The sequence below is a fragment of the Python bivittatus genome, unplaced genomic scaffold (assembly GCF_059951505.1).
Source record: "Python bivittatus isolate LINGU-HERP-01145 unplaced genomic scaffold, Pbiv_v1 ctg000850_np1212, whole genome shotgun sequence".
Classification (NCBI taxonomy): Eukaryota; Metazoa; Chordata; class Lepidosauria; order Squamata; family Pythonidae; genus Python; species Python bivittatus.
In genome coordinates this window covers 63,728,390-63,753,587 of record NW_028277112.1, presented here as the reverse complement: position 1 = coordinate 63,753,587, position 25,198 = coordinate 63,728,390, and the positions used below count along the sequence as shown (strand labels likewise).

General features: G+C 39.5%; 2 protein-coding genes across 2 annotated transcripts in view; one reads left to right on the top strand and one right to left on the bottom strand.

Moving 5' to 3' along the window:
• DGKQ (diacylglycerol kinase theta) overlaps window positions 1-12,442 on the bottom strand; it is a 101,475-nt gene extending 89,033 nt beyond the window's left edge. The window contains exon 1 of the mRNA XM_088130186.1: window positions 12,025-12,442. Within this exon, the coding sequence (XP_087986312.1) occupies window positions 12,025-12,349 (325 nt within the window). The 5' untranslated portion in view covers window positions 12,350-12,442. The remainder of the gene's footprint in view (window positions 1-12,024) is intronic.
• On the top strand, window positions 12,348-24,347 carry LOC112541085 (uncharacterized). The gene is made up of 6 exons (XM_088130520.1): window positions 12,348-12,381; window positions 12,425-12,876; window positions 13,127-13,251; window positions 13,891-15,999; window positions 17,692-17,892; window positions 19,364-24,347. Exons 1-4 carry the CDS (start codon window positions 12,348-12,350, stop codon window positions 14,096-14,098), a joined length of 819 nt encoding a protein of 272 aa, XP_087986646.1. The 3' UTR covers window positions 14,099-15,999; window positions 17,692-17,892; window positions 19,364-24,347.
• The last annotated feature ends 851 nt before the right edge of the window (window positions 24,348-25,198 follow it).

The window sequence follows — 25,198 nt, the reverse complement described above, 5'->3', positions numbered from 1 at the left end:
GCAAACTTCAGACAGGCCCAGACATGTACTGGCTTAAGCAGGGGGACATGTCTGGCACTGCAGGATTTGAGTCCCTGGCAGCATAGTGTGTTACTGATGGTAGCCTTTGTTACTTTGGTCCCAGCTCTCTGCAGGTCATTCACTAGGTCCCCCCATGTGGTTCTGGGATTTTTGCTCACCATTCATGTGATCATTTTGACCCCACAGGGTGAGATCCTGCGTGGAGCCCCAGATCAAGGGAGATTATCAGTGGTCTTGTATGTCTTCCATTTTCTAATTATTGCTCCCACAGTTGATTTCTTCACACCAAGCTGCTTGCCTATTGCAGATTCAGTCTTCCCAGCCTGATGCAGGTCTACAATGTTGTTTCTGGTGTCCTTCAACAGCTCTTTGCTCTTGACCATAGTGGAGTTTGGAGGGTGACTGTTTGAGGTTGTGGACAGGTGTCTTTTATACTGATAACAAGATCAAACAGGTGCCATTACTACAGGTAATGAGTGGAGGACAGAGGAGCCTCTTAAAGAAGTAGTTACAGGTCTGTGAGAGCCAGACATCTTGCTTGTTTGTAGGTGACCAAATACTTATTTTCCACCATGATTTGCAAATAAATTCTTTAAAAATCAGACAATGTGATTTTCTGGATTTTTTTTCTCATTTTGTCTCTCATAGTTGAGGTATAGCTATGATGAAAATTACAGGCCTCTCTCATCTTTTTAAGTGGGAGAACTTGCACAATTGGTGCCTGACTAAATACTTTTTTGCCCCACTGTATTTGATTTGTGATTCAGTCCTCATTCATTCTTCCTGTATGATAAGCCACCTAAATACTCTGATATTAAGTCCAGCACCCATACATTCCTGATCCTATCTGTTCCCATTTCACCACAGAAACTTCTTATGTGCCTCCTTTCCACTGCATTCAATTGTTACGTTTTTTCCAAATATAACCACCTCTCACTTCCACAAGAAAAAGTGGGCAAAAGTACACACAGCCATTTTCACTTATTTCAGCAAACATTCATGCCTTTGTTTGAGACCACCCAACACTCACTACCTTGGTACCAGCACTTAGACATCCTTTAAGTGCATACAGTTCTTGGATACTGGCATTTAAAGCATTTATTTCCATTTCACTCTTCAAAATATCACTATCAGACAAAACTCTAAAACACTCCTCCTAACATTTCCTCACTTCAGTTTCATCCCCAAATCATTTCATCACTTAATTCTTCATTCATTCACTCTGATGTATTGTAAAAAAAAATAATAATTATATCTCTATCAAAATCACAGTGCATTTTCTCTCCCTCTTTTAATTTTAATAGTTCCTTGCTCTCTTTGACTACATCCTTTGCAACTATCATTTTTTCTATACAAATCACACAATATTTTTACCTTAACCTCATTCTTTGCAGCAACCACTCTCTTAGATGTCTTTTTTTCATTCTCAGTCTGTTTCACTTCATCATTCCATCAAGCATTCTTTTTCACTTTTCATTAGGCACACTTCTGTGGCATTCTCTAACATAATTCTTTTTTATTGTCTTTGAAGCAGCTGCCACATCTTTTTTCTTTACATTCACTTTCCATTTATTCTTCTAGAAAATTATTCTATTTTCTATTTTTTCATACAGGACTCTTCTGTTTTCCTCCTGCAGTCATTCTGCTTTAGTTTCTTTTACTTCTTTTCCTCCATGTCCATTTGTCTCAAGATTCAATCTTGATATTATCAGATAATACCCTGTCCAGGATTCACAACCTCTCAAACCCTTATATCCTTTATTAATTTTCTCAGTCTTTCATCATAAACAATCAGAGCAGTCATGGTTTTTGTCTCATTCCTTTCCCATGTGTATATATGAATATACTTCTGATTCAACCATATACTTGAAACATACTTTATTCTAAGCAGATATTCACAAAACAATCACTATTGTCATTTATTCTTGGGACTCCAAATGTCTCACTTTTTTCTGTACATTTCATCTCATTCCCACCACTCATTTTGTTATCTAACTTTTTTTTTCTCCTTTGAATCTCGTTCATTCAGAATATTGCACAATTTCCCCCAAAACAAGTCTCCATATCACTGGAACATAAGATGCACCTCTCACTGATGGTTTCCTATTTTCATATGCATCCATAACAATTAGAGTTTTTCGAACTGGGTTCCATGTCACTCTAGAGTTCTGTGAGGACTTGAATAAGCTTCACAGGACCAAGGGGGAAAAAAACTGTCCACAAGGGACTAATTGAGGAAAACAGAAGTGTTGAATACACTCACCCATCCACTGTTGCCTCAGTGCTGCAGGGCATCCATAGCCATTTCGCTAAGGTGCAGAAAAAAGGGTGGGGCTTGTCAGCTGACACTCAGAAGCCCCACCTCTCTTGATCAGGGGTTCCAAGAAAAAAAAAAATTAACAAACAGGTTCTGCAACCTGAAAACGTTTGAAATCCCTTGACCTAGATGATACCAATTCATACTTTCTATCATGAACTGTAGATCTTTTATTCATAATTAAACATACGCCTTCACTTTCCTGCATGTATTTACCAATTCCACTCCACAAAATCATACCACCTTCATTCAGATCTGCTATATCCTTCCCTTTTCTCTTAGCTTTACAGACACAGAATTTTTCTATATTTCATTTCATTCTTTGATTTCACTTCAATTCATGCTCTTTTACCATGTAATTTCTCTTGCATTCCAAGTCACAGTCTTCCATAGGCCAGCCAGAATAGCATATGATGACCTCCATCACACATCTTAGATTTGGTCAAAGCTTCCATGTAACCCTTTTTAGTAAGTAAAAAAGCTGTAGACTAGATTACTGGCCTTAGTTATAGCTGTGTCCCACACAGCATCTCCAGCTAACAGCAAGAACAATACTGGGCAATTCTGACACATTTGGTCAATATGCCATAAGCATAAACAAAGCCCAAGAATGCTCATGTTATTCTATGCAAGTTCGGATCTTGCAAGCCAACATAATGTTGCCTGCATCTCAGCAATTAGGAGGTACATGTAAGATACTGACACACTATTTCTCAATTATACTACTGTACATCATTAAAAACTGCATCTGCCCCTAGTTTCAATATATTTATCTTTTCCATCTGATGTCAAATAATGAATGCATTCTCCTCCCTTTTCACAACCTCTTCTATCTTTTGAAACAAGGCTGTAATTGTTTCTAAGAGGCAAATATCCAGAATAAAATATGTTGTTCTAGTTTTTCTGACTGAGTGGGTGTGAGAAAAGTGTGCCTGGTATAATTCAAACTTTCTCTTGGAAAGGAACAGGCAGTTCAAAAGAACTATTATTCCATTTTTATTTTCATTCATTAATTGCATTGAGTTCCACGTTATTTATAAGTTCAACAAGAAAAACAGTATCATAGTCTTTTATTAATACTGAATCTATTTTTCTTGTACATACTTGAGCCTTCTTGACAGAAAATACATAAATCCTGGCTGGGGAGGATTTTCAGTTCTTACTCCGGACAAAAAGGGGTTAAAGAAATGTACAGTATTCTTGTAATTTTCCAGTGATCTATTCTCCTATTTTAAGCAGCAACTACCTCCAGGCAACCATGCAAGTAGTAGCTTGTACTTTCCCAGGTGGAACACATAGGAGTTTCTAGCCCCCAAAGGATGGACAGCTGCTTTAGAATGGAGAAAGCTGTGCTCAGCGTTCATGTCAACACATGGAAAGAAAGAGGAAGAACAGCAAGATGATTGGAAGAGACAATGCAAAGAAAGGGAAAAGCTGGAATGCATGTAGCAGTTCCAGGGCTGCTAATGCCCAAATAGGTATTTCAAAAATTAGACCACAAACTGATATTTTACCTCCACACTGACATGACTTAAATGGAAGGGAAAACTTTATCATGCAATATGCCAGAATCCCTGAAAAAGTTGCTGTCAGTTATTTTTCAACGGACAGAAGAGAAAAAAATGTTCTCTATAGGGGAATCATATTAACTAGATTTCATTTAGAAACTTTACTTTAAACTAAAATAAAGTAAAATTAAAATCAAAACTTAGTTTTTGACCTATTTCTACATGCTTCTTTGTCCTGGCCCAATCCAGTTTTTGGAGCAAAACTTCCAGTATGTCACACAAAAACCAAATACAGCCCTCAGCCTGAAAATGTTCGTGTGCCTTTCTTGTAAATGATGAAGACTATAGAACAAAACAGTTTCAGGAGCAACCACATTTCAATAAAAATACGCCTAGCAACTCCAGTTTGTTGCAGAGATATAAACATGACAAACAGTTTTACAAGGACTTCTACAATGCAACTTAACTATATGGCAAAATCCTTTTTATAGCTTTGTTTCTTAGAAAACTGGAAGTAAGCACAGCTATTTCTATAGTACTGTTTGTTCAGTCACCAATGGTTGCAAGTTCAAGAAGAGCAGGAGACTTAGTTGAGCTGGCCAGAAAATTACAATTGCTAGAAAATTTAGTGGTAGCAAGAGCCTGGGCTGCTATCCAGGTTTCATCTCTAAGTACCAGTATTAGACAATATTCCCATGCAGGTGGATTTGGCCTCTGAGCAAAGAATGTCCTTCTCCTGTCAGTTCAATACGATATATTGCTATTCTCTTGTATGTTGTGAAGCAAGTATGAAACACCACTGGGATCTGCCTTGGAACCCTAGAATAAGGGGAGCCCATATGGTGTGTTAGGGAAAGCCCAGTTAAATAACGCAGTCTACAGAGACCCTATAAAACTGAAGGCACAATGAATTAGAAGCAAGTAAGATTCTGCCGTGTTGGAACTAACACCAGAGCCCTAGGCTTATAGGCTAACTTACAAACTACTAATAATCTACAAGGCTCGCCAACAGATTCAAGCCACTGTGGCAGATTATACAATGGAAATCAGAAAAACATTTCTGCCAAATATAGGTACTCCTTGACTGATAACCATTCATTTAACAACTATTCGAAGTTATGATGGTGCTGAAAAAAGTGACTTATGATCAGTTCTCGCACTTATGACCGTTGCAGTGTCCCTCTAGTCACATGATCAAAATTCGGGTGCTTGGCAACCAGCATGTATTTAGGACAGTTGCAGAATTCCAGGGTCATGTGATCACCATTTGTGACCTTCCCAGGGAGCTTCCAACAAGCAAAGTCAATGGGGGAAGCCAGATTCACTTAACAACCATGGCAAAAAAGGCAATAAAATTGGGTGCGACTCACTTAATGAATGCATTGCTTAGGAATGGAAGTTCCAGTCCCAATTGTGGTTGTAAGTCGAGGATGATCTGTTTTCCCTTCATTTTTTGCCTCGAGTGGTACGTCCACAGTCAGTTAGTTACTTTGACTAGTGGAATTTACAAAGGCTACCAAATTTCCCTTTCTTCAAACAGGCCGCAACAATGTGTATGGGGTAAGGAGAGGGCACTTCTCAATGTAAAGCAGGTCCTAATTAATTAACTCAATCTAAAGTCCAGTTCTGCATGTTCAGCTAAACGTTAAGGAGAAAGGAAGGATTAGAATACTTGTTGGCAGGTCTGTCCCACAGAGCAAGTATCCATACAGAAGCATTACAGCAAGCACATCAAACAGTACTAATGCATATAATAGCTCCACATGCTAGCTTGCTCATCCTATAATGACTCCAAATTTAGGACTCTCATTTTTATAAATACTGTATGTTCACCTTAAGAAATAATTTTGTCGTGCAACTTCCAAAAACCTATAGAGAATTTTGACTTTCATCATAATTTTTATTATATCAATGGGATGAAATAAAGTATTTGTTTAGTAAAAGAGACCAACTACATTTTAACAAGAATTCAACCAAAAGTCCAGGTGAGGCTAAGGACTAGAATAAGGTATCTTTTTTGCAAGATATTCCAGAAGAAAAATAATGCATTCTTTATAGAGATTATATAATTTTAAACAATAGAACTATACTTAACCAGGGATGTTATCTAAATTAAGCATCAACTGCTTCCAACAATAATTCTAACCTGCACAAATTTCTCAGGAAAAGGACCCAAGAAATGCCACAGGATTTATTCCCAGGGGTAGGACTGCAGGCTGGAGGCATGTCTTCCTCCACCCTCAAGGGCAGAAATAATCACGGCCCATACCTTTTCCTCTTTCTCTTCTTGACTCCTGCCTGAACTGCCCCTTTTCCATACCCACAGCTGTACCTGCAATTTTGATGGCCTCTCTACTTCAGCCGCCTAATGGAAGACAAAAGAGAATATGTTCCAAAGAGCACAGAAGCAGGACAAGCAAGCAGTGAACAACATACACTTCTCATTCATATTCAGATGCCAGCCAGAGCCCTGTGCCCAAGTAGGAAGGAAAATTATTTGATGTAATGATCTGTGAGAATGTCCTTGAGAGACAGGAGGAGAAGGAGGGGAGCAGTAGTTTAAACTATGGTCAGATAAGAGGCAACTTAGTCTTCAGAAGCAGTGGGAGCGTGGCAAAAGCCTCAGAAGACCCTCTCTAGTTTCTTGGACTGTAAAGGCGAGGGGGGAGAGATGTACTTTCAGACTTGCAAGACTTTGTTACTGTAACCTTACAATAAATGTACTGTTAGTACTCATGGTTAGTGCTTCTTGTCTGGACTACCTCTAAGGGCTGACACTTTATTTATTTGTTTGTTTGTTTATTTATTTATCAAATTTATATATGCTGCTCATCTTTCTAGACCTCAACATCAAGTACAAATCAAGGTGTTGCAGTTAACTGGGAACCAGAAATGTTGTTTTCCCTTCTGGGAGTTAGTGCATTCTCAGGCCTGTCTTTCCCAGCGCACTTCCTCTGCCCTGGGTGTTAAATTTTACTCAACTTTTTAAACCATTGATTTACATGAACTGGACTGAACCAGCTAGATAACATTCCTGCACTTGACTCTAGATATCTGATAATAGTGGCATTCTCCAATATGTGATTATATAAATACACAGCTCTAAGATTTGTTATTGAATATTCCTTATTATTTCATGGCTGAATTACTTTCATTCATTGCTTGTGTACTTAGCATTGTACAGGACAAAGCTTTAAATTAAGACGTAGTTGAATCCACCTTGATGGTTAAAAAAGGCCTGACTCCTAATAACCAGATGGTTACTATTCATATCATTTCCTTTGGCAAAAATACAAAAATGGCTTGCCATTGCATAATAGCAAAAAGTGAGACATTGTTAAATGAATATCAGAAAAGTTCAGCTTAATAGTAGAATCACCAGTAACTAAAATAAACCAGGCCTAATATAACACAAATAATATGCAGGAGTTCAAGTCCTACAGAACAATATAGAGATATGCAAGCTATCAAGAACCAAAGTATGGCAGAAGGGGCCAAAGTGGTGCAAAGGAAGAAAAGGAAACAGCAAACAAAGATACCAAATGTTCCAAGAATAGAAATTTGATACTAATCAAAAAAGTGTCAGAAATGAAGACTATCCTCCAAATCTTCTTCAATCTGATGCTCTCCAGCTGTGCAGAAACTATAACTCCTAGAATTCACAGCCAACATTGTACAGGAAAGCCACTCCAAACCACTGTAGGATGAATCGGAAACTGGCAGTAGCACACTTTTGACTCGCACAGTTCCCCTTTCATTGTATACAAGAGTTTTTGGTGTAAATTAATGACAGGTGAATTGTATCACTGGGTCCCAATATAGCACATTATTTTTTTCCCTGGATCTCAAATTACATTAAAAAAAAATCAAAGCTTCCTCTTTCTTCAATACAACTTTCTATTTTAATCACAGTTCTCTTTTTAATCAGAGTTCTGTAATGCATACTATATTTTTTATTTATTATTGTAATTTTGTAATTTTAATTGATATTAATTGTTTTGTAAATCGCCCAGAGTCGTTAATGAGATGGTGGTGACAAATCAGATAGATAGATAGATAGATAGATAGATAGATAGATAGATAGATAGATGGATGGATGGATGGATGGATGGATGGATGCATTTTCTAACTATGAGGGAATATAGTTACCACCAACTCAAACACTAATATTACATCTTAATTAAAGAAGACAATAAGGAGGGGATGAATTTTACACATAAAAAGAGAAAACATTTCATGTCAACATATGACATGCTTAACATATGGAGAACATTGGAGGTCACATCTAGAACAGATGACACTGACCTGGTAATGAGAAAGAAGAGTATCACCAAGAAGGCTGAATTACTGTCTCCCTATTTGTTTCGGAATATTCTATATCCTATTAAAAAATATCCTATTTTTTAAAAGATAGTGGGGGTGATAGTGATATTTTCTAACCTAGGTTAGAAAGTTTCCAGAGAATAATCACTAAAATTATGTAAGCAGATAAACAGTTATGATGACTTAAATAGAGCATCTCTGGTTGTGAGGAAATTGTTCAGAATATTTTATTATAATATTCTACAAGAAACGGTATGGTCCCCTTTTTTAAATTTACTCCAAGTCAAAACAGTACCAAGCTAAATAAAAGGAATTTAAAAATGCAGCCTAGGTCCCTCAATCATATAGCACAAATCAATACATTGATATAGAACATATCAATACTGATATTTCTTGGCTAATTTCATGGCACAGCATTTCAGTAATTACCAGCTAAAGAACAGAGAATAAGAAAGCAAAGTACTAAATACATTATTTTAATGATATAAGTATTAGTGTCCTCTTGGGCTATTGCTTGCATTTAGCTGGACCTCCCTCTCTGCGATTAATATATTCCTCTATTATTTATAAAAAATATTTATGCTATTTTCTGTTTCTTACACATTTAAATGAGTTCTTAGTTCTTTCTGTTATACAACAAGAAGTAAAGAAACAATGGTCATTTGGATGCTTGCTTCAAGCTTCTTCAAAAGCTGATGCAAGAGAATTACTCCTCCATTCATGCACGCTCCATGTTATTGCTCAACTACATCTAGCTATACTGCAAATTACTCACATTCCCTACTTCCTTACCTGGCTTACACACCCTCTTGGGTTTTTACGCAGCAGGGTTATGAGCAATGCTTAATCACAATGCCAGGACTTCAGATACAGTGAATTGTCCTTCTTGATGTGACCTTCCTGTTCAAGTTAATCTTAAAATGTCTATGTCATAGCTAGTTACAACATATCAATATGGCACATCAAGAAGGTTCAATTCTAATATATACGCACAGAGAACAAACAGCTGCTTCCTTGAAGAGCCATAAAAATAGGGGAAGGAAGCAGCACTGCAAATGCACAGCCTCAAAGTTCAGATAGGCTCCATGAGCCAGTAAAATAACTTCCCTTCAGAATTACATGACAAAGCACAAGAGAAGTAAAGTCAAGATCAACACATTATCCCGTGGTGTCCTCATGCTTCCCTTACTTTAGGGAGAATGCATCAAATGAATTAGGAGGATCCCCTTCCACTAACATCAACTACCCAAGTATCATCTGAGTAGACCCCAAGGGTGCACCAACAGCCAGGTAAACACAAGCAATGTAACCTGAAATAAAGACACCAAAACTTTATTTCAGAGAGAATGCTTCAGACAGGAGTAAAAATATGCCTCCGTAAAAACCATCAGAAAAAAGCAAATACATCTTCAGAACAGAAAAATTAAATACATCTTCAGAATACATCTGTACAATTTGTCCCCAAAATAAACATTGGTTTGTGGGAGAAATTTAAGATAAACAACTGATATATCACAGCCAATGCAGTTCATTATTGTGGACATGACCACACACTCAGGTCAACAGCATTTCCCAAACCAGAGCACACATTCCCACACTGCATACCCTACAATTTCTGGAATATTTAGACAGCACCTGGTTGGATATAGTTAGCATCTGCAAAGCACAGTAGCACTGTCTTACTCTAAATTTACTAACCCATTCACAGACACCACACAACTGGTGTAAGTTTCTCTCCTATCATTTGATTGAGCCTTCCATGTCTTTATGTATAAGAATTGTTCTTCATCTCTGGCATTTGTAGAATTCCAAGTCAAAGTCGCAAAGGCATCTACTGGCCCAGAATCCCCACACACAAAGAGCAGCCCCATGAACATACATTAGATGGAACTTAAGACCTCACTGCACATGCACTGAAAGCATACCAATGAAGCAGGGGATATGGTTGGCATGTCATAAGAGGCTTTGGCATGAACAGTCTTCTTTCTCTTCTTCTTGAATGAACCATCTTCTTTGAATTAATGACCTACCAGCCTCCAAGAATTAAAAGTACCAAACAGAGGAAGTGTAAATGCAACCCCAAATAAAACTGTGGTTACTAAACGGGATTACACAAGGATACCAAGCATTTTCACTATGAAAGGCAACAATAACTAGAGGTATCAAAGAATAAATCTCATTCTCACTATAGAGCTACTGATCTATGTGCAAGTGACCAAGAACAAGACTGACAACTGCTAGTTCCCAAACAGTATAATCATATATACAAGGTTTCAGTATGCATGCATGCACGCACACAATGTAACAAGGTATATATTCATTTTAACTGCTTCTCCAATTCCCAATTAAAAAAAAAAAAGAATGTCTCCATACTGTGCTTCCATTAATAACATTCCAGGGGTAGCTAAAAAGACATTAGTCATAACAATTGCCCAGTTACAGGCCTGATCATGTATATCTAACTATAGACGACAGCAGATTTTAAGATATCAAACCTCTGTAAATAGCTGCTACTTCCTCTGAAATGATGGATAAGGTACAAATCTGGCTTTAAAACTGTCCTTCATTCCATATTTGGTTGATCCTCAAATATATGGGAAAGAAGGGAGTTAACCTTCCTTCTGTGTCAAGTTGTCTAGTCTATATCTAGTCTACAATTGGCACAATATCCCCAGTGGGCTCTTCAAATCCATTGTCAAGTCCTCATGGTATAACCTTGCCTTTTTTCAAGAAGTCTTTGGTGCTGAGCAATGGATAAAAATCAGGAAAAAAATGTTTGTGCCTGCAAACCAAGAAGAAACAAGAAGAAAAACTTCACCTTCTGTGTATCTACGTACATGACAGTTCCTCAGAAGGCAAATATCAGCAATATCATGAAAGAAAGTCTGTTATATCTGTGATACAAAGGGGGGGGGAGTATTTCCCCCAGGATGAAAATGAAGGGATAAGAAAAGCCTCACCTGATAAATGTCAGTCTTTCAGACAAGCCACTGTTAAGACACAGAAAGTTTATCAGGAGGAGGACATTGTCAGCATTGCCCTGGCATCTACATCAATTACAACTCATGAAGCTTTTCCTATTTCTAAGAGAGGTGAAGGGTTTTTTTTATCTGCTAACAACCTGTCCAAGCCACAGAGCCATTTAAGAAAAGAAAATCCTATTTTGGCAGATAAACAAGAGGAAGTCATTTGCATTTGCTATTCTAATGGAGAAAGCTTTTCCATGCCCAAAGATGAAGTGATAGAAAAAGTTTTTCTAATGACTGTCTGTCTGTGTGCCAGGCAACCATTAAAGCTAAAGGATACCCCCCCCCAAAAAACCCCAAACAAACAAAAATGGGCAAATTTTAAAAAGAAACGCTTTGCACTTCTTAGACAGAAAGCTGTACTTGGTACAAGTAGATCAGCTGCTGGATGTTTCTCAGCATAAGAGAACCTCAAAAAAATGGGGTGCGGAGGGAGGGGGGAAAGATACAACACCCATAACTAGATAACACCATTAGCAAGACAAACCAAAATCCCATAAAATAAACTGCAGGGTTTTCAAGTCCTCCAGACCTCTTCACCAGCGAGATGGCTTGCATTCCAGGTTGCCCCACGAGGAGAAATGGGCCAATTTATATGGTCCTAAAGACATTGCCCAGCTAAGGGGGACCTGCCTAAGGCAACTCTTAAAAGCAGGCGGCTTGCCAAATATGAGACGGAGTGGTGGCATCTCTACAGGGAGGGCAAGCTTCCACTAGTTCGAGGTCGGGGGGTTTGGGGGGAAGAATGACACGCACTCCCGGGAGTCGCGAGACCGACCGTCCCCTCGTCACGCGCCCGCCACAAGCACTTTCTGCCCCACAGCGTTACCTTCGCAGAGGTACCCCGCCAATCCCCAGATGAAGTCGGTGCAATAGTGGCAGAAGGTGGGCTTGGTGAGGGTGACCCTCCTGAAGCAGTGCCCGGGCGCGCTCCCTCGGGCCGGCGGCGGGGGCGGCGGGGGCGGCTGCTTGGGAGAGGCGGGCGGCGTTTGGTGGTGGTGCTGCTGCTCCTGCAGCGAAGTCGAGGAGGACGACGACGTCGACGACGACGGCGTGGGCAGCGAGCGGCTCTTGCCGCCTCTGCCCATCAGCGGGCTGGAAGCGGGGCTAGAGCCGCGGCTGCCTCCCAGCAGGGAACGGGCTCCTTCTGCCATGCTGAGGCGGCGCGGCGACAGCTGCTGCCGGCGTTCCCGGAGCTCGGGAAGCGCCGTCTCCCGCCTTTGGAGGAGGCGGCTTTCCCTCTTCCCGGGCAGACGCGCAGCGCAGCGCTCGCCCGCTCACTTTCTTTTCTTCTGCTCTGGGCCGCCTCCAGGGACGCGCCGCGAGCGGCAACAGCAACAGCAGCAGCAGCGGCAGCTCTTGCGAGACTTCCGCCGCGCTGCCAGGGAAGCCAGAGAGACGGCGGGCCCCGGGCAAAGAGGAGGAGGAGGAAAGAGGCGGAGGAGAGGGAGGGACGCAGAGGGCGGCGCTTGGCGGCGCGGACGGCCGCTGCCCTCCTTCGCCTCAAGGCCGCCTCCTGCCGGGCTCGCCGCGAGAGAGCCGGAGTCCGAGGGCGCGGGAGAGGCGAGGAGGGCGAGGGTGCCTCCCCAGCCTCGAATGGCGGCGTGCCCCACGGCGCCAACCTCTTGCGCGTCTCGGGGGAAGTCAGCCCCCTAGGCTGGATGCCGCGCTGACGCCTGAGGTAAATCAGTCGGAAGGACGTCCGTCAGATACCAGTGGCGGGACCCACCTGCTTCTCTTGCCGGGCTGGGCCTATAGGAAAGGTGGCGAGGGTACCTGCGCTGAAAAAATCCACACGGAAGAGTCACAGATAACTCTTTGCCGCCGTCTAATACTGTAGTCGTCGGGCTTTTTCCAGCCCTGGAATGATGGCCCTGATAAAGGACGATTTAACTTTTTTTTTTTCTTTCTTTCTTTTTTGTGCCTTCAAGTCAGTGTTGACTCCTGACGACCGTGCAGTTTTCTTGGCAAGATTTTCAGAGGCGGCTTGCCCTTGCCTCCTTCCTGGGGCTGAGAGAGAGAGACTGGCCCAAGGTCACCCAGCTTCCTGTCTAAGGTGGGACTAGAACTCATGGTCCCCGGGTTTCTAGCTTGGTACCTTAACCACTACACCAACCTGGCTCTCAGCTTAATTTATAGCTTCTTGTTTTTCCCTTTGAAACCCTGGGGTGAGAGTCACCTCTGAGGAGGCATTTGGAGATACAGGGTGTCCTCCAGGATGTTTTTAGAAACAAGCAGCCTAGACTGCTCAGAGAATCTTCTGCTTGATACATGTGTTTTAAAGTGTCACGCTTAAAAAAAAATGACGTCAGTGTTTTGGAACAATATATGTGTGGAAAACAATTTGTGGGGAGGGAAAGTTGCGTTTTGCCTATTCTCTGAGAAATTCTGCTTGATGCAATCAAATGTTTAAACTGCACATGCTAAACAGAGTGTGGTTATTGATTTATTTTAAGTTATTCTGGATAGGAATAAGCCTATCCTTCACAGATACAGGAACATTGACCTAGCAGTGTTTTAAAACATTGACTGATTACCAGCATTTTTGTTTAACTAGTCATATCCTAGTTCAGTTAATATTAAAAGAAGTAAGAGTAGGTTCACACATCTCTTGGGGCCATTCTGCACAATTACAAGTGGGCAACAGTTCAGCAGTCACATTGTAGAGCTCTTGAACCAATGATATCATCCTCAGCTTGAACCAATGGTGCCATCTTCAGCTCACCTCTATCCCAACAAGGAAACAGCCTGCAATCATACTTTCCAGCATCACTTCAAAAGTGATATTTCCATCCATGCAGTTTCTCTGGATGGATGAACTGGATGAACTTGGCAAGTATTCTGGCTCATGTGATAAGAAGATAAACTGGGAATGGTATTGTACTGTAGTATTGTTTTTCTAACATTCTGCTGGTAGATGCATTGAATGGGAAGGTGTGAGGCATAGTGAGTGGAGGTGGGATCATTAAAAAGCTCTATCAGTAAAAGCCGCATTTCCTCGAGACCCACCCACGGAAAGGCATTTTTTAAAGAAATAGAGAAGCAGTGAAATCAACCAATCGGGCTGTGGTAACTGCTATCTGGAAAGAACACACGGCCAAAATTACTGCCAAAGCTTAAAATCCAGACAGATATTTCCTAAGCTGGTTTCATCTCCAGCCAGTTTCAACAAAGGAGACAAGCAGCTTAAGGCTGCAATGTAGAAGAGTCTTAAAGCCACAAACAGATTATGTTATGACTTAGAGCTATGTGTGAACCATGTCATTGTTTATTTCTAATTACACTGGAAACATCTTCATTTGCTTATTCAAAATTCTGAAAAGTTTTAACATGCACAGCTTAAGGATATTAAAATAAAAGAAAGTATCATGGTTGGTATCATGCCACTTCAAAAAATCAAAAGCTGAATTAAAGTGATATCAGATCTTCAAAATTGTTCATTGCAAATACTATCATCCCATATGAAATAGATTTGGCAATGAAAAAATGGAACATCAGCATATTATTTGAACATACTGAATAAGCTACAGCAGAATAAAATTTTTTAATTTGAAAAGTGGAATTATTCCTACAAACAGCTATATGTATGCTTTAATTCTGTGGGAGTGCAGAACATGGCATCAGACTCAAAATAATTTGACCTCTTGAGCTTTCATTTGGAGAGGGTAGATGGCTACGCAGAACAGGTTTCTGGTTTTGAAGTTTGAGAAAAATGTGCTTGAAAGCAGGAGGGCAATGCTTGCTAACATCTTCCATAAGAACTACAGTTCTGCAATCTCTGCTTTTATGACATCCAACTCTTCCACACATCCCTCCAGGAGAAACATGTACATCTATCCCCTTCATTTTCTTGCCTGTTGACTACTTATCATCTGGTTACTCATATAGTTTCATTTCTGAACCAATTTCTTTTAAAGTATCACCTTTACAGGATCAACATTTTACCTTGATGGTTCAGGACCCTCTAAAACATATATTCAGCATATTTAGGCTTTGTCACAGATTGGCCATGCAACCTAGAAGTTCACAAGTAATGCCAATCCTAGTAAGTGTAGCTTATAGGTATTGTGTAGCGTATAAGTGTTTTTGAATACTAGTCAATTCACAGCAGAGAGACAGGTTATTCACAGGACCTTTGCTTACCCCACCAAAACCAGTAGGATTGGCATGCTTCAGGACCCACCTGTTAGGCAGTGTCATCTAGTGGGACCCAGAAAGAGTGTCCTCTTTGTCACTCTGCCTGCCCTGTAGAACAGCATCCCTTCAGAGATCCAAATGGGCCCCAACCCTGTTGGCTTTTTTATGTCAGTAATGACCTGGATGATCCCACAGGCATTTGGGCTGGGAAGTTAAGTGAGCCTTGTTGCTTGATTGGTTGAGTCACTGTCTCACTCACTATAAGCGGAATGATTTTTTGACACACACACACACACCCCGCTTGTGTTACATTACTGTTTCTGGATATTTGTTTTTCAAATTGTGTTGTTGGGTATGAGGTGAGTATTTTTTTGTTTGTTTGTTTGTTTTTGGTTTTGGCTTTTAATCCTCTGTACATCACCTAGAGTCACTTTGGCGATTGATTGATTCATTGATTGTTTCAATTTCGAGGCTGACTAATTCCATGATGGCTCTCGGCAGCTTACAAATAAGAAATTAAAAGGAAACAAAACATAACAAGAAAAAGAAAACAACTGATCAGAAGACAGAACTGGAAAGACCAAACAGCAAAAAAACAAAAACAAAACAAAACCAAAGGGGCTCAACTAGCATCCTAACCCAAGGCCTGGGAGAACAATCAGATGAGGTAAGCAGCTATATAAATTGTCTAAACATAATAAAATAACATTGCATTTTTAGACGTACATTTGAAAAGGAATTTGGCATATCCACCATGCAATATGGATTGGACATTGGTGTGTAAAATTGGCTCTTGAACCTCATTGATCACATTTCATATCCTAGAAAGTTAATGGGACTAACATTAATCCATAGTGTGTTTTGCTTGTTTGTCATTTGCTATGTTGTCTAAGCCTTGCCATGTAGTTAGTTCAGTAGATCATGGATTAAGAAATGTAGTGCAAAGTATAAATCCAGCTTTTGATTTATGGGCCTCCTGAAAACAAAAAAAACAAACAAATGATAAAATAGATTTTGTTTTGGCTTTTTTCCCCTTTTAGCAATTTATAGTATTATCAATTATAGAAAATGGAGTAATTAATCATAGACATTATTTAATAGCCTATCTTAAAGTACATTGAACTTCAAAGTAAATTTTCTGAATTTGAGATACATAGATTTTAAGTTAATCATCTACCACATTGGATGCGTAACATTTAGATTTAGATTTAATTTCAGGAAGTTCTACCTTTCTCTCATGCAAGAGACCATGAGATTATTGAAGTAAATTTAATGCTCAGAGATCTGCCTGATTTTATAATGGATATAAACCATACTGCTGTACTTAAACTATAGTTTGAAAGAGAGCATTGAAGTGCTACTTTAAAAATTCCTCTTGTTTCTATAAATCATGTTGTTGACAATCAGTTATATAGGCTGACAGTATTACATGGCCTACATTTGTTATCTTTTACTCCAGTCTTACCTGTTGTGTGTTGAGTAGCTATGGTGACACAACCTAAATACCCAAGTGCGACTTTATAAAAGTCAGTTTATTTTAAAGTTGAGCTTGAAATAAAGGAGAAATCTGCTGCTGTCAGTCCCCTGATCTAAAATACAACACAACTTAGAAAATGCTTTCTTAAGAGGTCTTAACTCTTAACTTATTTACACAGCTAAAAATATAAGTTTTAGAGCAGCCACAAAGTATTGGTAAGCCTTAACAAGGGAGACAGCATTATGCTTGTGAAGTCATGATGGGACTATGTGTAGGCTAAAAACACTCAGTTTTGCCTTGAGAAGTGTAAAGATAAATGGAAGGATAAATACATGTAAGTGAATTAATGGGATATTGCTGGAATAGCTTGAAAAGCCCAACCAATAATTCTATACTCCAGTTTTACCTGTTTCCAGAAGTCAGGTCCGGGGAAGCACCTTTGAGCTGTTTAAGGGTCCTGTGCAATGCTGGTCAGGACCTATGCTATAGCAGTTCCCATGCCATAAATTTAATGGGAAAAGACATAAAAGTGACCAAAAGATTCCAGCTGAATACTGTATTAAAAAAAAATCATTTTGCCCTTGAGTATTTCCAGCATGGCTGTTTATTTAATTCTGGCTTTTGCAACCTGGTATCCTCTAGATGTGCTAGTATAGAATCCCCCAAACCCCCAACTATGCTAGCTAGGAATTCTAGACATCATAGATCAACTTGGTAAGAAGGGTGGCTTAGTGCTGTCCCACTATAGCCAACTAGGATTTCCATAATAAGCCATAATAAACAAATCATGGTTTAGCGCAATGAGCAAAATCAGCCTACTTGACTGTTACAGGCAGATTGCTACTTAGCAGCCCAGAATGGTCAGCTGATTTTCTTCAACAGGAGTTGCTGAGGCTTCCCAGTAGATGAAGGATCTCTCTGCAAACCTGAATGAGACACTCAACAGATTTTGGAGGTGACAGTCCTCCAGTTAAGGGCATGAAAGAAGAGGACAAGGAAAGACACAAGGATCATGTTTTTTCCTCTTAGCTTTCTGCCTTTCTGTAGCTGCTTGGAGGCATCTCACCAGATGGCAAATAAGAGGTAAAACTGGAAAGAATGAAATAATTTTAAAAACCTGGCAGTATAGCATTATGGTGCATGAGTAGAGGATTCAGAACTCTTTCCCCCCCTTTTGATACAAGAGATAAACAAAATCAAACTTTATTAAAAGGGGAAAAATCAAATATTAATATGTGACCATTCCTTGTTGAAGGAGAGGAAAGCAAAGCTGCTTTGATAAAACAACCGCTTCCAAATGAGTTTTTTAAAAAAGAGAAAACTCCTTGTTTTTCAGACAATGTTGCTACTGTTAAATGTCCAGCTGGCATACCTGGGCAAAAGTATTTTCTCAACAGGGCATTGAGAAAACCATATGGGCATCCCTACATTCAGTTGGCAGAAGGCAGAATACTGTTTATGGTAAAGATGCATAACCTGACAAATGTACTCAAAATATTTCGGAACTTCCAGCAGTCCTGGAAAGCCAATGCAACTTATTCTGGAAGCTGAATCCCTGTTCCAGAGGAACTGCTTTGACAATAATTCCAAAGCACTTCCTTTAGAACGGCAGGGTGGGGCAGCTTCCCGTTGGTAGGAAGTCCCATCTTGTCTGTCTTTCTGTCTTTGGAAGTTCTACTATCTCTCTGGAAGCCAAGTCACTCTGAATTCTTCTCCCATCTTTCCGTTATGATTGGAAGAGCGGACTTGCTATTCCCCCAACGATAGCTGGGTTGCCTTTTTTTTTTTTTTTAACCTATGAGCAAGGATGAAGTAGAACAGAGGGGCCATGCAACCTGACTCCTGTTTTTGATGGCCCCAGATTGGCTGGAGGGAGCACTGGATGTCTCAAGAAAGCAGCCTTTCTGGACATTTGTGTGACAATGCAAAACTGTTGCCATCCATTTGGATAGTGAAGCCAGAGGCTCTGAATCAACGCATGGAAGTGCCCTAAAAAGTATCATCTACTTCCAAACACTGTTTAGTCAAAAGAATAGTCTCCTTGACTGTTCTGTACTATAAATCCCTATGCATTTCTTAAATGGTTTCCAGAATGGCAAAGAGCATCTCTCATAAGCAGAAACCCCTGGCTTCCATGCCCTCAGTCTTGTGCTAATCTCCTAAATCATTTGAAATTTATTCTTCCATTCTGTTCATCATCTTCCATTCTTAGTCCATCATTGACTAAGATCAGTTCTATTTTTCAATGAATCAAAGGCAGCACAAAAATATGCACATATCAGTATCTTCCTGATGCTAAAGAAGAACAAAGAATATTTCCAATGCCAAAGAATAGCTGGTTGCTGCCCATAAGGGAAAAAAAAACAATGAAACTTAATTAACAATCTTAATTAACAGAATGAAGAAGAAAGTAAAAAAATCCTCTGAGTTGCCTGATTCTTCAGATGTCAGTGAGAATGAAATAACATTGAATATCATAGCTAGGATGCTTTTGGGGTGTGGGGAGTAAACTGTAGCAGATTACTACCTGTTATTCCCTATTTCTTTTTTCTAGAATACCTCCTCACAAATATCAGTCAACATTCCTTTGCAACATCATCTATGATGGGTATTCTTCATGCCCTTCCACTGCTCATTCAATAGAAAAAGTACAATATTCCACCAAAATCAAACAACATTGAAGCCCTCCCTTTTTTTGCTTTGTTCCCATCTAGTTTTGTCATTTCTGCCATCTTTATTCTTTTTTTGTTTTTATTGTTTCCTTGTTTTTAAGTGTTTTTAACAATTTGTAAATCACCCAGAGTTGCTGGGAGTCAGGTGACATATAACTTTACATCATGATGATGGTGATGATGGTGATGATGATGATGATGATGATGCATCCATTCAACCTAATTCAGATAGAGGATCAAAGAGATATAGTATGTGGATTTCAAGTATTATCATATCATGACTTTATCACTACAATGTTCATATACTGCAAATGCTGCACCACGCTGTTTTCCAGTCAAGAAGTTTAAATGTTGCATTTAGGTGTCCTCTAATATAGCTGTAAAACTAAGCCATAATTTGACTTTATATGAGAGAGTTGATACACTACACACTGACTCCTTCAGTTATATATGCTGGTACCCCTGATTTTTGGTAAACCAGAGCTCCATGCTTAAATGAACATGGAAAATACAGTTTGCATCAAGCCTGTGAAGCAGGACAAAAGCAATTTCAATTCATAATACAATGAAAATACTTGATATTCAGGAGTAATTTCAGTTTGGACAAAACAAAGTTACTAATGAGGCACAATGTAGAAGAGGATTGATGAAATGGCAAGCCTGATATCAAATCAAACTTAGCATAACATCCACATTGGTTGAATATCATTAATAAAGATGAATAATGTCAGAAGAGAGGAAAGACAGAGGCAAGAACAACAGGACAATATGCATAAATACTGTTACAAATATGCTTAGCATTTGTCCTGCTTTAGGGCAAAGCTTTGATGGTCAAATATTAGGTAAGTGTTAATTAGGTAGGTGCTTATTAGGTACCCCATACACACTTCAAGGTATTATTCTGTAAAATGAATTATCAGCCTAGGAGGCCCAATGCAAATCAGAACCCTAGAAAAAGATTTTATGGAAAATATTAATTTTAAGTAGAGGGAGGGGGGAAAGGGAGAGAATGACCATAATCCTAAAAGGTAGGCTCTGGAGACTTTTGACCAACTGAATGGTTGAATGAGCTACTCTACAGAGGATAGGGATCTGTTGGCAGGGCTGGAAGGTGACACATCTCTATTTGGTGCATCCTCTACTGCAAATTTTGGTAAACTTTTCAAGCCGTGGGCAACATCACAAATATTCATATAATGGCTAGATGCCTTTGTTAAAGCATTTCCTGAGATTTACCCTGAGATTTTGCAAGATGTAATGTGAGATTGTCCCCAAACTTTTGATATCTCCCCCAAGATTCTAGCATTGTAATGTAAATTCTTACGAGATGACTGAAGTCTTGCAAGTTTGCGGCATACATAAAAATGAGGTGGAGCTTCAATCGCACCATCATGGCCTCTATCTTGACTTTTTTTACCATAGCCTGGAGATGTCCATGGATCAAAGTGAAAATAATCTACTTAGCATTCCCACAACAGTCACGCTTTTAAAATAGTACCCAGTTCATTTGTTAGGCCATACGCACTTTTCCTTCTATAATGTTCTTAAGCAGTTATTTCATTGCTGGGGAATGGAATATTTTGGTTAAAATCAGATTTGGTATAATACTACTATTTACAGGAAGCTCAAAGACATAAATACTGCAGTAAAGGGACCTAGAATTACAAGGTCAAAAATGAGGAATGGATCAAATTCACAAACAGGGCAGCTGTACTAGAAGTAACTAAAATAAAATGTAAAAACCTATAATCAGTGCCTAAGATCAAAATTGTGCAAGCCATGGTATTCCCTGTGACACTCTATGGAAGCGAAAGTTGGAGTTTGAAGAAGCAAGATAGGAAGAGTATGGGTGCATTTGAACTCTGGTGTTGTAGAAGACTCCTGAGAACCCCATGGACAGCCAAGAAAACAAACAAATGGATCATTGAACAAATCAACCCAGAGTTCTGACTCAAGGCACAAATGACAAGGCTCAAATTATCCTACTTCGGACTCCTCTGGAAAGGGTTCAGTTCAAATTCCTAAGGGCCACATTCCAGGTAGCCTCCTGTATTCCAAATGTAGTATTAAGGAGGGAGGCAGGGTTGTCTAAAGTCAAAACAGGTACATGGACTTGAATTATAGCACATTGGGTGAAATTACTGTTCTTTCCCACAGGTTTGAGATCTTTCCTTATTGAGGACAATTATAAATCAGTATAGTTCAGGACTATTTCACAAAAACTGCAACATCTTGGCTTCTCCAGGGAGGTGTTCTTAATGATGGGCTATGAGCGTGCACTTAGTGCATTTAAACAATGTATCAAAGATCTGAAAGTCCAACAGGACCAGTCTGCACTACCTAAGAATGTTTTTCTGAGCAGTCAAGCCCATTTTTATAAACCAGTGAGATACTTACATTGTATAACTATCTCCAAATTCTGAAGGGCACTAACACTTCCACATACTCTTCCCACAGCTGTTTTGGAGGGCCGATACAAAAAAGTTCCATATTAGCTGAGATTGTGCCCCTGTGGACAAGGAGCTATCAAAATTACAGCTCATGTCCTGCTGTACTGTACCTTCTATAAGGATTCACGGACCCATTTTATAACATCCTATTTGATAAAATACCTGGGAAATTCTGGTCTTTTTTATGTACAGTTGTTGCTATGTGATCAGTATGATTCAGTTTCTTTGTAGCTAAATTTTGTTATGCTGTCTGTAAAATTAGGCAGACTTTGATTGCCCACTGATGATCCCACCATTAATATTATCATGTTCTGTTTTATTTCATGTTAGTGCATTTTTATTTGCATTTGTACAAATTTGTATTTTATTTGTAATTCTGGCCTGTGACCATAATAAAATATTGATTGATTGATATTCTACTTTGGACACATTATGGGAAGACCTAGCTCTCTGGAGAAGGCTCTAATGCTGGGAAAGGTGGAAGGAAAGAGAAAAAGAGGATGACCAGCAGCAAGGTGGATGGACTCAGTTACAGTGGCAATGGGTGCACCATCGAGAGACTTGAAAGGCCAAATTAGGGACAGATCATCATGGAGAAAGCCTGTCTAGGTGGTCACTAAGAATCAACACCAATTTGATGGCATCTAATCAATCAATAATCAATGTCTAGACTCACTGTTTCCCAGAGTCTTTATACTGAATGGCTACAACAATGAAAAACAAAAGCAAGTTCATGTCTAAGCAAGCAATCTCTGAATTTGATATTATCTGTAAGGAATAAAAAAATACAAGAAAAGGACTTGGAATTTATCCAAGTGAGACACAATCACCATCATTCTCTTACCTTGGTTATAGCTGTAATTATTTGATAGGACTATTCTCTGATTTTCTCCTTTCATTATCTTATTATGACTTCTTTCTTAGTTCTATTTCACCAAAAAGCCAAACACATTTTATTATAGTCTTTCCATGTATAAAAAATAAAGGGTACATGGGATGGGGTAAAATATCATGCCAAGCTATGGCTTGGTGCAACGATTCTGGAGTTCCCACACCTCCATCTCTTACTGCAGGATATAATTTTTTCCTCTTTTGAATTGGAGGCAAGGGAGGAATGCTTGCTCTCCCTATGATGTGCTTGGCCTGTAACCCAGATCCAAAAGCCAATGGAGATCTGGGAGTCTGTTTTGTGAGCTCCTATAATGAAAGCCATTACAAGAGTGTTTAAGATGGAGGAGATTCAGAATCCAGACCATCCTCAGCTATGGAAGCCAGCTGGATGCCTTTGAACCAGACATTCTGTTTCAGCCAAACCTATTTTACAAGGTTGTTACTGTGGGGAAAGATGGGGGGAGGGAAAACATTGTATACCATCTTGAGCTCCTAAACAGAAAATAAGATATAAGACCAATAAATAAATAATGCTAAACCATGCAAGTGTCAAACTGTAAAAGTAAACATCTGCCTTTTTTTTTTTAAAGGAAGAATAATAGCAAAATAAACTTGCTTTTTTGTAAAATATAGTACAGATAAAATCTTAAAGTCTTAAACAGGATAGAGGCAACCCTCTGAGTCACTGGAGTAAGCCACAAACTGGTCAAATAGGAGCTTGCCCAAAACTAACTCAGGCATGGCTTGCTCAACCCAATTTTCTGGATTTTCACGGCATTCTGAATCACAAATTAAACGTATGGGCTGGGCTCACATGATATGCTAGGCTAAACTGTGGTTAACTACTTGACAGTTCAGTGTGTCATACAAACTCAGTTGCTGCATTGTTACCTTGTCTTAAATGGCACTATTATGTTTTTGCACAGATGCACTTCTGAGGGTGTGTTATGAGCAGGCAACGTCAGTGCTGAAACAGCAATGTATTAAGGATTTGGAAGGACAACTGGATCAGACTGCCCTTCCTAGAGTCATATATATAAGTAGTCGATCTTCCTTTTTTAGGCCGGTAAGATATCTCAATCAAATAGCTGTCTCCAATTTTAGATCTCTGACTTTAACACATGTTAATGTACTTCCAACAGCTGTCCTTGAGGGGAAATTTACATATACATTCAGATTTTGTCCTTGTAGCAAAGGGGCCATTGAAACTACAGCCCATGTTGCATTGTATTAATCCTTTTGTAAAGATGTGTGATTATGTTTTATAAACCCTTTTTAAATAGATTTTCCAGGCCATTCAGATTTTTTAATGTTCAGTAGCTGTGGTCTAATCAGTACAATTTTGTTTTTTGGACGTGGCAAAATTCTGCTTTGTTTGTAGAACTCACTCTGACTTGATCACATTGATAGTATAGCTTCCCTGCTTTTGTTTTTCTTTGTATTTTGTATTCATTTTGTTATCTATTTGCAGAATTTTGGTTGTTGATTGTAATAAAGTTTTGTTTTTCTGTTCTATAGAATATCTTGGCTGAATATAGACATAGCAATAAAGCAGACTTTTTTTAAAAACCACCATAGTTTGCTGGACAGCCATAATAATCACACAGTATTGATTACTATAATGTCAATCATACAATTGATCTAAAGAAAAATAAAATCAGGGCACTTTGCACTAAGTGAAGACGAAGACAAATTTCATATAGGCGGGGGGGGGGAGTTTAGAAAAACAGCTTCTGTTATAAAAAGGATTGAGGGCAACTGGGACAGGTTCAGGGAAGAGCAATGAGGATCATCAAGGGACTCAAAACCAGTCCTAACCCTAACCATAAGATTGAAGAAGCTGGGCATGTCTGTCCTTGAGAAGAGGAAACCAAGACAGAAGATGAAAGCAGTCTTCAAATCCCTGAAAGGGTAACACACAGAAGGTCGAGAGTGTTTTTTCTTTTGTCAGAGTGCAGGGCCCAGAATAAATGGATTTAAGAGATAAGAAGGCACATTCCAACTACATAGAAAAAATGTATTGTCAAAGGCTTTCATGGCCGGCATACGATGGCTGGTGTGGGTCTTCCGGGCTGTATGGCCGTGTTCTGGAAGTTTTGTTTCCTAACATTTCGCCAGCACCTGTGACCGGCATCTTCAGAGTGCAGGGGCACAGACAGGAGCAGTTCTCTGTGTGCCCAGGGTGATGTGGCCCTTTTGTGGGTATTTATAGAGATCTGAGGGGGGGGGAAGGGGGGGATTGGGGGTGTGTTGGGTGTGTTGGGTTACTGAGTGGCTGCTTGTTTTGGTGTCAGCATCTGTGTGTATCTTCCTGGGGATTAGGCAAGGTTTTTTCTTCTATTGAATTGTTAATGAGGGGCTGCTGGGGGTGATTAG

Coding starts and splice junctions, on each gene's coding strand:
- LOC112541085 (XM_088130520.1), top strand. CDS start 12,348: ATGCTGAGGCGGCGCGGCGACAGCTGCTGCCGGC. Junction 12,382..12,424: donor CGGCGACAGCTGCTGCCGGC/GTTCCCGGAGCT, acceptor CCTTTGGAGGAG/GCGGCTTTCCCTCTTCCCGG. Junction 13,252..13,890: donor CACCCAGCTTCCTGTCTAAG/GTGGGACTAGAA, acceptor TATCATCCTCAG/CTTGAACCAATGGTGCCATC.